Raw genomic sequence first — 15,041 nt, 5'->3', positions numbered from 1 at the left:
ATACTGTTATCATGTATAAAGGAAATCCTCAAAAGGGAAGAAAATCACATTCTAAAGTAGTGATTATCATTGAATCTTACTACTAAAAAAATACAATTGACTTATTTCATAATTTTGACAAAAGGGTCTCAGAATTTTCAGACTAGTAAGAGGAAATGCCAGTCACAAGGAATTTTTTCTAGCTCACTCCTGACATTGATCAACAGTTTGGAAAATACTTCTCTAAATATGCTACATTGTGATTTTTTTTTTCTTGTTAGGAATCTTTCCCTGAAATTAACAAAAGACATTGATCAGGAAGTCAGGTGCTCCCATATCAGCCGAATGCCCAGCAGTCCATCTGCAGACTGGCCCCTGCAAGGTGTGGAAGAAAATGGAGGCCTGGATTCTTTGCCCTTCAGACTGATGTTACAGGACTGCACAGCCGTCAAGACGTTATTATTGAAGATGAAGAGAGTCCTTCAAGAGGTAATGGTTTACTCTAAGATTAATGTCTTTCAGTGCTGGTAGACAGTGGAGTCCGCAGACTGGTTAGTCCCTCCTCTGTTAATAATTAACTGCATGGCACTGGGCAGGGGCCAGGTATCCTCTTGCATCTTAGATTTTCTCATTTGTCAAATGAAAGATGTGGAGCTCCAGTTTATAAGGTACTCTTCAGCTCTAAAATTCTAAGATTCTGTGAAGGAATTGAAAAAGAATAAATTGACACCAAATCTGGGCAAAGTTGGTTAAAGAGAAATGGGCATCAGATTTTAACCTGTTTGTTTAGATGTTGTTACAAAGCTATTGAAAGACCTATTAAATGGACTTCCTTTTTTTTTTTTTTTTTAAAAGAGAGTGAGTTGGAGGAGGGGCACAGGAATAGGCAGTGAGAGCATCCTAAGCAGTCAACACACCCAGCGCCAGGCCCAGTCCCATGACCCTGAGATTATGACCTGAACCAAAAATCAAGATTCCGATTCTCAGCTGACTGAGCCACCCAGGTCCCCTAAATGAATTTCATTTTAATGATATTGATCCTTTATTTATATGATACCATAAAAGTAGTGTTAATCATTTTTGTCCCAGTTAGCACTCAGTCTAGTGAGATTTAATCTGAGTGAGTGACTGATTTGCCTACTGAATACAGTTGCCCTCCTGCAGTCTGTGCTCAGATAATGAGTTAGTTAGGAGAATGCATAGTGGATTATTTCCTCTTTATGCCAAGTAATCAGCCATTCTTCAGGATTTAAGTATGCTGTGGGTTTATTTTTATATTTACAACTGTATTCTTTGGAGATTTCTATAAGCAGTGTACATATTAATGTTATTTCAGACATATAAAATGAGAGGTCAGAAATTTTAAATGACTTCCCTCTACTAGTTGTATGAATTCAAGACAACAGCCTGGGTTTTCTGACTCCAAAGTTAGTGACTTTTTACTGTATCCCACTATTGTTCAATTGATTCGTAGTAATTGATAGGAAATGATAATAAATAATGTGAGAAAAGAAAAATATAAATATTTAGAATGAGTAGTATTATGGTTCCCTTAGAAAGATGATCTCTAATAATTTGTTTTTCTAATACTTCAGTGATGATAATAATAATAATAATGCTAGCAGCTACCACTAGAGGCCAGAATGGAATTAGGAAGAGAGAAGGGAATTTAAGAGAATACATACCATAGACTATTGGGAGCATTCAGTCATGTGTTCTTATCAGCTGTTAATGTAAAAACTGGAAGAGATATCTGCATTCTATACCAGTTATATTGCTGTGGTGGTTTTGGGTCTAGAATCTAAATAGTGGTATCCAGGAGTAGTGCTTTTATATTTGATCACTCTTAGAATTTCAGGAATTTTATGAACTGTCAGTTATAAAACTAACATAGTCTTTATATAGTTCGACATAAAAGAAGAATGTGTATTCTGTTGCTTTGGGATGAAATATTCTGAATATATCTGTGATGTCGACATAAAAACTAAATTATATACACTTATAATGAAACACATTATATTTTTAGAAGGGTAATCAATACTCAAAACCCATTGTTTCCTATTTTTTTACTATATTCTGCTATTAACTATTTACATCTATTGGATCTATATATAGAAATATCATAGAACGGCTGCTGTGTAAATTTTCCAATTTTAGATACATATATGTCATTTTGGTAGCTTAAAATCAGCCACACAGGAGTTTTATGCCATAGGAATTGACAAAAACTACAAATTAGGGCTTTAATTTTTGGTAAGCCTGTTATATATTTAAGACTGCACTATATTTATGACTGGTTTCTATACTGAAATGTAAGTGTTCTGCTGCACTTGTCAATTCTCCCTGACTTTTGGCTTAACATGCAGACCAAATCTCTGAACAAAGCAAGCTTAATAACAACTGTTATATTGAAAGATACTAATCTCAATGTCTGTAGTGTTCAACTGTTCAGCTTGAGCCGTTCCCTTGGTCTGAGTTTTAATTAAAAAATCAACAAGGAAAAGGGAAGTAGGAAGAACAGACAGGAAGTGTCAAAGGCTTTCTTAGGGTAATTTAAAAAATATTTAATATTTAAATATTTAATATTTTAAAAATATTCAGTGATATTCACTATGGAGTCAGTGTCCTGAATATATTGAGATTGTTTTTATACTTCCATCTGTTTTTATTCATTAAAGAATATTTGAAGAAACTGAAGAGAATTGATTTTTAAAGCTGATGTATAAGGAGTAATTATTATTGTTTGCTAAGCCCATCCAGAGAGTGTGTGTGGGGGGTCTTATTCTTTATTGTCAACAAGAAAAGCAATATTATGATATGATTAGCATAGACAACTCTTCTAGTCTTTATAATAGATGCCTTTAAAGAAAGTTGTTTATTTAAATATTCTTGGGGCGCCTGGCTGGCTTAGTAAGTGGAGTATGCAACTCTTGATCTCAGTGTTGGGATTTGAGCTCCATGTTAAATGTAGACATTACTTAAATAAATAAACTTTAAAAAATGTTCTCTAAGCCAGGAATTTTCAAACAGCAATTTACTTCTCAGTTACTTTTTTTATGTTGTATGGCAGTCCCACTTTTATATGCAGATTATTTTTTAACTTTAAGAAAGACCCAGTTTTGGGGGCACCTGGGTGGCTCAGTGGGTTAAGCCGCTGCCTTCGGCTCAGGTCATGATCTCGGGGTCCTGGGATCGAGTCCTACATCGGGCTCTCTGCTCAGCAGGGAGCCTGCTTCCCTCTCTGCCTGCCTCTCCGTCTACTTGTGATTTCTCTCTGTCAAATAAATAAATAAAATCTTAAAAAAAAAAGACCCAGTTTTTTGGATTTGATTATTTATTTGATTTTTAAAATGAAAAGGGATTAATGAGTTTAATATATCATGTTAAAAAATGCTCCTACTTAAGATTTTTCCCAGTGGTGTTCTGTTGTATTAAATTTTAATTTTGAGGTGGGTTAAATGTGGATAATTTGAGTGGAATCTCATACTTTTAATTTTGTTCTCCCTTTTTGAAGATCATTTGCTATTATTAAAATGCACATGCATATTTCCAACAGCTCTGAAAACGTTAACTCTTTTATTTGGAAAAAAAAAAAAAAGATCGACTTTGGGCCCTTAGAAATTCTATTGTCACTTTATTCTTCAGCATTAGTGATAAAAGTCACTGTAGCAAGGGGAAAACGATGTCATTTTATTTCTTCCTTTTTTGTTATTTTTTCCACATAATTCTATTAATAGTATAAGAAGAGAATGTTTAATGTCTACAGAGAAAGTTTCTGTTCTCTTTCCTTTTAGTTTTTTCTGTTCTCTTTTGTCACTCTCTCATGAAGTTTGTTCATACTGTAGTAACTAGCTGAGAAGACTACTCGGAAGAGATTTGAGGTAAAATGAGTAGTACAGTTTCTAGAAAGATAACAGCTAATAAGAACATTTATCTAAGGTTGTTTCTAATCCCCCACTACTATCCATGCCTTTTTAGTTTATATTTAACAAACAAGAACTGGGAATGTACCTAGCAAATTTCCTGAATTATAAGGCATTAAAAAAAAAAAAGAAGAAAGAAAGGAAAAAAGTTAGATAAATAACAAAAAAATAATAGTTAATGTTGTGAGATGAGTCTCTTCTCATAATATAGCTAGATTAGTGAAGGTCAGAATACCATTTATTTAAGAATCAATATAATTTACAAAGCCATAAATATTAAGGTTTGTAATTGCTGGTATAGTTCTTACCTATTTTCCTTTTTCTTGTCACAACAACCTAATAGTTCAAACTATTGAATTTTATTATCTCAAAAAATAATAATGGAAAATTTTCAAAGGTATTTTTCTATTTTTCTAATTTTAAATATGTCACATATTTATATAGAGAACTTCACTATTCATCATTATTCAATGGGCATTTAAGAGTTTTTTTTTAAAAAACATATTTCATTAAAATGATTTCAGTGATTTTATAACTGACATTTTTTCTTTCTTTTTTTTTTTTTAATAATATTTATTTATTTGAAAGACAGAGATCACAAGTAGGCAGAGAGACAGGCAGAGGGAAAGGAAGGGAAGCAGGCTCCCTGCTGAGCAGAGAGCCCAATGCAGGACTCAATCCCAGGACCCTGGGATCATGACCTGAGCTGAAGGTAGAGGCTTTAACTCACCGAGCCACCCAGGCACCCCTATAACAGACATCTTTTCTATCCGCACATATCGAGAGCAAATGAAAAGCCTATAGAATCCCAACTCCAGCAATGGACAATTACAGATGGGAGGAAGGCAACAGTGAATAGTCATAAAGTAAGGAAATTTACCAAAAGCAAGCAGTTAGCCATGTAAATGTAGATAGCACTCTAATAATTAGACTTCTTTTTATATTTATTTTTTCAAAATAACAAAATCACAAGTTTCTGCTGTCTGCTTTATGTTTATTTGTGCTTGCTCAAAAAATGTGTTTAAAGTAAAAATTGAAAAAAGATGTGCCAGTAAAACTGCAAACACAAGAAAATGAATGGCTGTACTGTCAAATAGGTATAAATATATAAGATGTATTACCAGAATCAAAGGCCTGTGTTTCATACTGATGAAAGAGTCAGTTCATCAGGAAAACATAATTATACACATGGATGGCCTATTTATGTAGCTTATAAATATATGTTACAAAATCTGACAAAACTAAATGAAGAAATAGACAAATTCACATCATAGATAATTTTAACCGTGTTCTCTCAGAATTGATAAAACAGCTACACATGAAAATCAGAAAATTTTCAGAAGATTTAAACATCATCAAGTTCTTTAACCCCACTGAGATTTATAGATTATTGCAATTAATAATAGAATTATACAATCTTTTCAAATCCGTGTGGAACATAACCAAGACAGAGTATATGCGAGGTCATAAAAAAGTCTCAATAAATTTGAAATGTAGATTGAAGAATGAAATTAAATAGGAGTCAGAAATGATTAACTAACTAGAGAAACATCAAATATTGAAAATTAAACAACAAATTACTATATACCTAATGGGTCAATTTGAAAACTTTGAGGAGAGTTTTAAAGTGTTTCAAGTGAGATGATAATGATGTTGATAATATAACACATTTGTGGTATATAGTTGAAACTATGTTTAGAAGAATTTCATAGTTTTAAAAGTTATACTTAAAGGAAGAAAGTGCTATAATTGATAATCTAAGTTTCTTCTTTAAGAAACTAGAAGGGCAAATTAAACCTAAAGGAAGAAATAGAAAGAAACATGAAGAACAAACTTAATAAAATTGAAAAGAGGTAATAGAAATAGGAAATTTATAAACCCAATTATTTTGAGAAGTTTTTTAAAAAAGGCTGAGGAAGAATAAAGAAAAAAGTAAGAAACACAAATTTCTGATGTCATCAATGAATCAAGGCAGGAATAATCAGTACTAATTCTAAAGACATGGAAAGAAGACAAGGGAATACTATTAACAACAGTTTGACAATAAATATAACGATGTAGATGAAAAGCACAAATTTCTTGACAAAAATCTAGCTTTTCAAAGTTACATAAGAAGAAAGTAAAAGTCTGCAAATTTCAATTTCTATTAAAGAAATAGATTTTATTATTTAAAAAAAATTAAGTCCAGTAGTTTCAGTGCTGAATTCCATAAAATATTTAAGAAAATCTTAAGAAAGATATTATGCCAAAAAAATATGAGGAAATACAGGAATAGAGTATGTTTCTCCAGCATGTTAGATATGGCCAGCATAAACCTATTACAAAAATCTGGCAAAATCTTTATAAGTAAAAGGAAATTACAGAAAAATTCCCTTTATAAATATAAATGTGCAAGTATTTTAAAAATTATTAAATGAAATTGAGGAACATATAAATAAACAATGACTTAGTTGGTTTTATTACAGGAGTACAAGGTTTGTTTAACATTCTAAAACTAATCAGTGTAGTTCACAGTATTAATGAACTAAAAGAAAAAAAAGTATGTGATTATATTGATACATGTAGAAAGCATATTTGGAAAACATTGAACACCAATTTATGGTCAAAATAAAATTCTAAGTACATTAGTAATAGAAAGGAATTTTTATTCCTAGTTAACAATCATATTTAATTGTACAAAGTGAGGTACAAAAATAGTACAAAGTGAAACCTCTTTTTCACTTTGGTGAGAGGTAAGATGTCCACTCTCACCACTTTTATTTAGCATTGTGTTAAAGTCCTAGCAAGAAATAAGGCAAGAAAAAGCATTAAAAACCTTAAATATTAGAAAGAAAATGTAAAACTACCTCTATCAGTAGATGACATGGTTGTTTGTATTTACATCCCTAGGAAATCTATTAAGAAGTTAGTAATAAACCTAGAAGGAATAATGAAATATGAGATTAGCCTGGTTCAGGGATACCAAAATAAAAGGTTCCAATAAAATTATGTGTTGCTCCATAGAAAATTAACTAATACATGAAAACAACAAAGGTTTGTTGTGGTTTCTGTGATCAGGACTTTGAGGGCAGCTTACCTACCCCTTCTGGCTCAAGGCCTGTTGTGAGGTTGCACTCAAAACATCAGCCATGGATTCAGTCATATGGAAGTTGGACTGTATTTGAGGATTCACTTCCTAGCTCATTTGTATCCTGTTGTTCATAGGGTTCAGTTCTTCACTACTGGTGGCCAGAGACTGTTTCTCACTGTGTAGGCAACATGGCAAATGGTTTCCCAGGAGTGTACAATCCAAGAGAAAGGGAATGACACAAAATGAGGAGTGCTCTTTTTTTTTTTTTTTTTTTTTTTTTTTTTTTTTTTTTTTTTTTTTGAGCAAGGACTTTTGTACCTTAGTCTCTGAAGTAACATATCATCACTTTTGTGAAATTTATTGGAAATCAAGAATAGCCTTGTTGTTAGCATGGGAGGGCACTATACAAACGTCTGGGTACCAGGAGGTGAAAAACTGTTGTGGCCTTTGCTATGCAAAGCTACCATAATATATCTTTTGGCCCCCCGTGATGGATCCCTCACAGTGCAAAGTACACTTATCCCTCCAAAGGCCACCCAAAGTATCATTCTGTTAGGGTATTAGAATCTCATCATGTAAGGCTTGCAGAATTGTAGACAAGGCTTAAGTATAGCAACCCAAGTTCAGTTCTCCGCTTAAAGACCTGAAAACTATTGCATAGGTTAGCATTTTCTTGTTTCAGACTTACAGCCTGGAAATGGTTCTTCACAGCTTTTAGTTTTGTCTTTTGTACTCTTGGTTCTTCCCTCCAAGTTATTCCCCCCACCCTTTTTCTTTTTAAATGAAGTTAGCACATGTTTACTTCTAAATAGTTATCTTACTCTTACATGTGCTTGTAGATGTAGATTTCCAGAGGCCTCTTTTCATTTTGCACTCTTTCTGTCCATTTAAGTCCAATTGCAGTGTGTTTCTATGAATAGAATTCTCTTAAATTACTTTTAGATTTCTTGCGGCTCTTATTGGAGATTCATCCATTCCATTAGGCATTCCATTAGACAAAAGCTACATCTACAAATATCTTCAAAATAAACCCTTCTTTAACTTGAAGTAGTTGATGAACAACCCCTTTAAGCTTTTAACATTTTAATTATTTGGTTGAGAGGATCTGTGAGACATACTCTAAAACCTTCAACAGGATACTGTTAGTCTGGCTGAACTGGGTATTCTTCAGCACTGCCTTTCTGTATTTCAGAACTAATAAATTTCTACAGTAATAAAAACTGTTTACATCTGGATTGGTTTAGTTGTTGCATAGGCTTATATTTTTATCAGAGTTCATCAAATTACACACTTAATGTGACAAGACGTGGAATGTCATCACATAACTGATAGCTCCATCGTTACTGGTTCCATTTTGTGCAATCTCTGTCCTTCCTTTGCAAGACCTGTAAATGAAGTATGACTATTTATCATGCAAATGAAGTTAGGGCACTAGTGTCAATTCTTACAAGTTGTATGAAAGCTTAATTTTCTCATTTTAGAGTAATGCAAGTTAAAAAAAACAATACGACACAATATTCATACAAAGCAAAGGATCCATTCTATACTCCTTGAAGAAATCTGACTGAGAATGGATAGGTTTCTGAATAAGAATGTTCTCCTTTCTTGAGGCCTGGCTTTTTATGAGGCTATAAAACCTGATATGCAAAATAGATAAGAAGGAGAAAAGTATAATTTCATGGCTCTTCTGTTATTTAAGTAACCTTAACTTTCAATAGCCCTTTAGGAGAGATTAGAGTAGGGAGAGAAAAATTATTTCCTAATTCCCAGCTCCATTTCATTAACAAAATCCCACTGGAGGAAGTATATTAGATTGTTAAAAATCACCGGTGTCTGAAATCATGAAGATCTAGGGGTGGTTCTCACTTCTGCCTACAAGTTGATTAAGATTTTTGAGTCTCGCTTTCATCACATGTAACCTTACTAACCATCCCATAGAGTTATTTGGACAATTAAACAATAAAATATATATAATAGGTCATCACAGGTAGAGTATAGGGAAAGTATCCATGAACAAAAATTATTTTGCTTGTGTGATTATTAATGACTGTCAAACTAGGTGACAAATATGAGAGATTTCTTAAACACTTGGAAATGTACTGGTGAATGTTCTTAGTAGGACAAAGTGTTGCACTATTGAATAATAATTTAATATTAATCAGTGTTAATAAAGGTTATACTTGCTGAAACTAAAGGTAGAAGTATTATTGTCATTTTGGTTTTCTGGTCTTTCAGTTGAGGTGGCACATTTGAACTGATATTCTTTGGCAGTAGACCTACTACATGTCAATTGAATTTCCTATTTTCAGTCAATATATAAGAAAGGATTTTACAAGTAAGAAATGATGGTAACAGACCCTGGTGGTAGCAATTGAAGCAATGAGAAGGGAAAAGATGTGTGATGTGTTCTGAAAGCAATGCCAAAAATAATTTTTTTGAATTGGAATTGGGTGGTGATGGAAAGAGAAAAGCAAGGATAACTGACAGTTTTAATTTGAGTAATGGGCCTGTTTTTGCCACTTCCTGAGACTGGGCCTAGTAGAAGAGGAGTAACCTGTGTGAGAAAGGAAGGAAACAAGAGTTCAGTTTTGGCCAGGTTAAGATTGAGGTGTTTATTTAGACATGCAAGGACATGTGTCAAGTAGAAATTCAGGTTAACATTTACAAACCCAGAAAGATTCGGGTAGACATACATAGATTGAATATTCACAATTACTTAGATTCTGTTTAAAACTATAGAAAAGAGAACTTGTAACTGAAACCACAGCAGGATGCTCCAGTATCTAATGATGAGAAAAATCAAGAAAAAGAGTGTTCAGTAAGATGGAAAGAATACTAAGAGTATAATGTCAAGAAACCAAGAGAAAACATGGCTTTGAGAATGCCAGCCTGAGGAATGGTGCTGAGAAGTAAGTATGACAAGAAAAGAAAAGATGAAGTCATTTGATTCAGGAAATCCATTAATTCCAAGAGTATATTACATAAGCATTAAAAATTTTGATATGTAAAATGACCTATTCAAGGTGTTCGTTTATAAAGCAACAACCTAGAATAGAAATAGTAACCATTTCTACCTGGTTCTCAATTATTAAGTTATTGGTTCATTTATTTACAAGGCATGGTCTTTGAATAATACATGTTCTGAGATAATTTCAAAATTTATTTTTAAATGGAGAACCTGGGTAGCTCAGTCGATTGTGCATCCAACTCTTGATTTCAGCCCAGGTCATGATCTCAGGGTTGTGAGATGGAATCCCTGGTTGGGCTCCATGCTGGTCATGGAGCCTGTTTAAGATTCTCTGTCTCTCCTTCTACCCACCCTGAAAACCTCTCTCTCTTTCCCCATATACATATATATAGATAGATAGATAGATACATACATACATACATACATACATATATAGACATAGATAGTATGTAGATAGATCCATCATTATATATATTATTAAATTATATATATATATGTATTTTTAAAAGTAAGACATGTTTAGTTTTGGGGATATTGTAAATTTTATTGGACTAATAAGAATGATAAACAGTTCATTTTTGTGAACAATAAACCATTCAAGACAAAGACATTTTACCTGAATACTCTCTCCATTGAGGTATTGTTTTTCTTTTAAAAGCTATTCAATATTTCTTAAGATTAATACACTGCAGAGGCAATGTAGCATAGTGATGACAGTATACTAGTCTGTACAGGAAAAGACTTCTCATATTTTAATATTGGTTCTCTTGTGTGACTTTGGGCAAGATGCTAATCTCTTTGTGAAAATCTGGTCTTTTCTAAAAATGGAATTACTAAGTAAGTGAATGTTTAAAATCATTCCTTAATACCATTTTTTTCCAGAATGCTTGCATTCTCCCTCTGGGTATAATATATTGATGTAATAAAATAGTTAATGTTCATATATTATTATGTTGCACAAAGAGTATTTTGAGCACAAAAATCAAATCACAGATAAGTTCATGCAGAATATGGAGTTCAAAAATATGCAAAGTGAAATATTATTAAAGAATACATATATATGTATTATACTTGAGTGTGTATATGTGTGTGTGTATATCATACTAATATACTAATATATACTAAAGTCACAAAAAGAAATATGGGTATATTAAGCATAATCAAGATAGATTACCTATGTAGAGTTAGTGAGTAAAAGAGGGGTAAACACGTACAGGTAAGGAGAGGATGACAGGACTTTGTAGGTATCATTTATTATATTAGCACTATATTTCCTAATGTGTTTCTCTTGAAATCATTATAAACTCATAATATTTTCTTATATGTATTTAATGTTGCATTAAAAAAATCAGTCTTTCCAAATTACTCATACCCTGAATGGCTTCCTGTCCACCAGTCCCATCCTCTACAACACTATTTAGCTATGTATATCTCTGCCTGTAAAAACTGCAAAATTATGTTGGCTACTCTTTGTGATCAGTGTATCTTGTGATAGTTATTTAATGTCAGCTTCAAAATGAAGTGGGATCAAGGTGAGAAAGCCCACCAGCCAGGAAATTCTTTGCTGGTATGTGTAGTTATATTATCTGTTAATCATGTGTACTATTTTATTGCTTATTTAAAAACAAACAAACAAAACCCCAAAATTGGAACCCACAGTTTTAACAACAAATGCCAGCCTCATTATACCTGAGCACTGTGGTTGTGTTATGATCATATTCAGTAATTAATCAAATAACCACTAATATGGTTTTGCTATGCATGTCTTTCTTTTTTCTTCATGAATCCAGCATTAATGTCTCAGTTGTAATACAACTCACATACTATTGTGTAATTTGATGGGCTAAATCTGGCATCAAGAATTTCAGGCTGCAACATTGCAGATACACAGCAGATAACACCCTGCAGAATCTCCAGGGGATGCTCTGAGTGTTCAACACTTCTTGGTCGGGGGGCGGAGCAGAGAGCCACTTAAGCAAATGGTACTGTGGAAAGCCTGCCATTGTGTTCCTCTGAGACACATTTTTACTGAAATTGTGTTTTGTTTTTGTTTGAAAATCAGAAACAAAGGCGTATTTAATTACTGTGAAAATACCTATTTTTAATCACGGAGTATATGAAAGATGGTGTTACACATTTAGATAACATAATGCAATTGCTTGGAAGAAATACCAACCTTAAAGTTTTACAGATGATCAAAAGTGTTTTAGCATCTCGTGACTCATTTAGATGGAGGGCAGTTATTCCTTATGTATTTCATTTTAACCTTAATGAAAATAAAAACCTGAGAAAACTTGCCTTTATCTTAGTATAAATTTACTAATAGAAATACAGATGTTTACTACTTCATATATAGTTTTAAATAGATGAATCTTTGTTGTGTTTTTGAGGAGTAGCTACTAATAAAATCAAAATGACTTCAATTATCTTTATGACAAATAGGCTTGAGAACAAATAGATCTATTTGTCTTGTCTTTTATTAGACATCTTTGTAAATAAGAGAAGAGGAATTTTTTTTGAGAAGAGGAATTTAAAAAAAAGGAAAAATTCAGGAAGATTTGATTCACTTCCCTCAAAAATATACAAATGTTTTGTTATCCATGGCTTTCATTAGGGATCAGCTAACTTTTTTTCTTGTAAAGTCCTGGCCGTAAAGTCTACATTGCAATACAACCAAGTTAGAAGTAGTCAGAAAGCAGCTATAAAACATAACAAATGAGCATAGCTGAAGTCCTATAAAACTTTATTTACAAAAATAAGGAGATTTGGGTTTTGTCCTGAACCTGTCATTTTATACTACTTAAGAAAGACATGATTAAAGTTTCATGAGGAGGCATTGTGTAGTTAAGATCTTTCTTTTAGGAGCCAGAATATACAGTCTCAATCCCATCTCTGCTTACTATCTGAATGTTTCTCACACACCACCCCCCCAAGATTTTATTTATTTATTTGTCAGTGAAAGAGAGCGCAAGCGAGCGAGCGCAAAAGCAGGTAGAGCAACAGGCTGAGGGAGAAGCAGGCTCCTTGTCCCCCCTCCCCCCCCCGCCCCGCCCCAGCAAGGAGCCTAATGTAGGACTTGATCCCAGGACCCTGGTATGATGACCTGAGCCAAAGGCAGATGCTTAGCTTATTGAGCCACCCAGGCATCCCTAGCTGAATATTTCTAGGCAAGTTAAACCCTGGAGATAATGTTAACGTATCACTTAGGTTTTTCAGACTATAATGTGCATTAATGTGCTTAAAATACATGGAATAGTATTGGACACATAGCAAATTCTCAGTATGTATTAGTTTCCATTTTATTATCATTACAAAGTCTGAGGACCGCTGTTGAAATAAAGATCATGGATTTGCCATTGAGAAACCTTGAATTCAAATCTTAGATTTATAATAATCTAACAGATTATTTCATTCCATTTTATTCAGTTTTGAGGAGCATTTGGTTTCCTCACATATAATAAAAGGATAAAAATTAATTTAAATTTTATTATGAAGCTTGGGATTTAAGTTCTGTCTGGCAGTGGGGAGGTCTAAGTAAATGTTAGTTCCCATCTCTTCCTTCTCCTTCCCTCCTTTAAAAAAAAAACCAAAAAACACAGAACTTATTCTAGCACTAGTTTAAACTTGTTAGCCAGATGGGGCTTTGATTCTCAGTTTGGTAACACATTCATGATTCTTACTTCTTCTAGAACTGGCCTTTGATTTTGGTATTTCTATTTCTTGCATGATCCAGAATTGAAGTACAATTCTTGAGCCCCATTTTTCTGGCAGACAGTGTCCTAAATACTGCTTGTTCACCTTTCTAAATCTCTGATCAATTTTATAGTAAATTTTGAGCAGATGTCAGTGATAAATAATGTCAAAAAAATAGTACCTATTTTTTCCTAAAATCTTTCAAAAACTCCATTTTTTTTTAAATTTTTTATTTTTTATAAACATATATTTTTATCCCCAGGGGTACAGGTCTGTGAATCACCAGGTTTACACACTTCACAGCACTCACCAAATCACATACCCTCCCCAATGTCCATAATCCCACCCCCTTCTCCCAAACCCCCTCCCCCCGGCAACCCTCAGTTTGTTTTGTGAGATTAAGAGTCACTTATGGTTTGTCTCCCTCCCAATCCCATCTTGTTTCATTTATTCTTCTTCTACCCACTTAAGCCTCCATGTTGCATCACCACTTCCTCATATCAGGGAGATCATATGATAGTTGTCTTTCTCTGCTTGACTTATTTCGCTAAGCATGATACGCTCTAGTTCCATCCATGTTGTTGCAAATGGCAAGATTTCATTTCTTTTGATGGCTGCATAGTATTCCATTGTGTATATATACCACATCTTCTTGATCCATTCATCTGTTGATGGACATCTAGGTTCTTTCCATAGTTTGGCTATTGTGGACATTGCTGCTATAAACATTCGGGTGCATGTGTCCCTTTGGATCACTACATTTGTATCTTTAGGGTAAATACCCAAGAGTGCAATTGCTGGGTCATAGGGCAGTTCTATTTTCAACATTTTTGAGGAACCTCCATGCTGTTTTCCAGAGTGGCTGCACCAGCTTGCATTCCCACCAACAGTGTAGGAGGGTTCCCCTTTCTCCGCATCCTCGCCAGCATCTGTCATTTCCTGACTTGTTGATTTTAGCCATTCTGACTGGTGTGAGGTGATATCTCATTGTGGTTTTGATTTGTATTTCCCTGATGCCGAGTGATATGGAGCACTTTTTCATGTGTCTGTTGGCCATCTGGATGTCTTCTTTGCAGAAATGTCTGTTCATGTCTTCTGCCCATTTCTTGATTGGATTATTTGTTCTTTGGGTGTTGAGTTTGCTAAGTTCTTTATAGATTCTGGACACTAGTCCTTTATCTGATATGTCGTTTGCAAATATCTTCTCCCATTCTGTCAGTTGTCTTTTGATTTTGTTAACTGTTTCCTTTGCTGTGCAAAAGCTTTTGATCTTGATGAAATCCCAGTAGTTCATTTTTTCCCTTGCTTCCCTTGCCTTTTGCGTTGTTCCTAGGAAGATGTTGCTGCGGCAGAGGTCGAAGAGGTTGCTGCCCGTGTTCTCCTCAAGGATTTTTTTTTTTTTTTTAAT

The 15,041-nt window shown here is 33.7% G+C and overlaps 1 protein-coding gene across 2 annotated transcripts in view; it reads left to right on the top strand.

Annotated features, from left to right (window-relative positions):
- CCSER1 (coiled-coil serine rich protein 1) overlaps positions 1 to 15,041 on the top strand; it is a 907,623-nt gene that overhangs the window by 472,230 nt on the left and 420,352 nt on the right. For both annotated transcript variants that reach the window (XM_045079361.1, XM_004756068.3), the window contains exon 6: positions 261 to 468. In XM_045079361.1, the coding sequence (XP_044935296.1) occupies positions 261 to 468 (208 nt within the window). The remainder of the gene's footprint in view (positions 1 to 260; positions 469 to 15,041) is intronic.

Source organism: Mustela putorius, unplaced genomic scaffold (genome assembly GCF_011764305.1).
Source record: "Mustela putorius furo isolate JIRA1106 unplaced genomic scaffold, ASM1176430v1.1 tig00000382_pilon_pilon_pilon, whole genome shotgun sequence".
Taxonomy (NCBI): domain Eukaryota; kingdom Metazoa; phylum Chordata; class Mammalia; order Carnivora; family Mustelidae; genus Mustela; species Mustela putorius.
The sequence above is the reverse complement of the archived record's forward strand: the minus strand, read 5'-3'. Positions and strand labels throughout refer to the sequence as shown.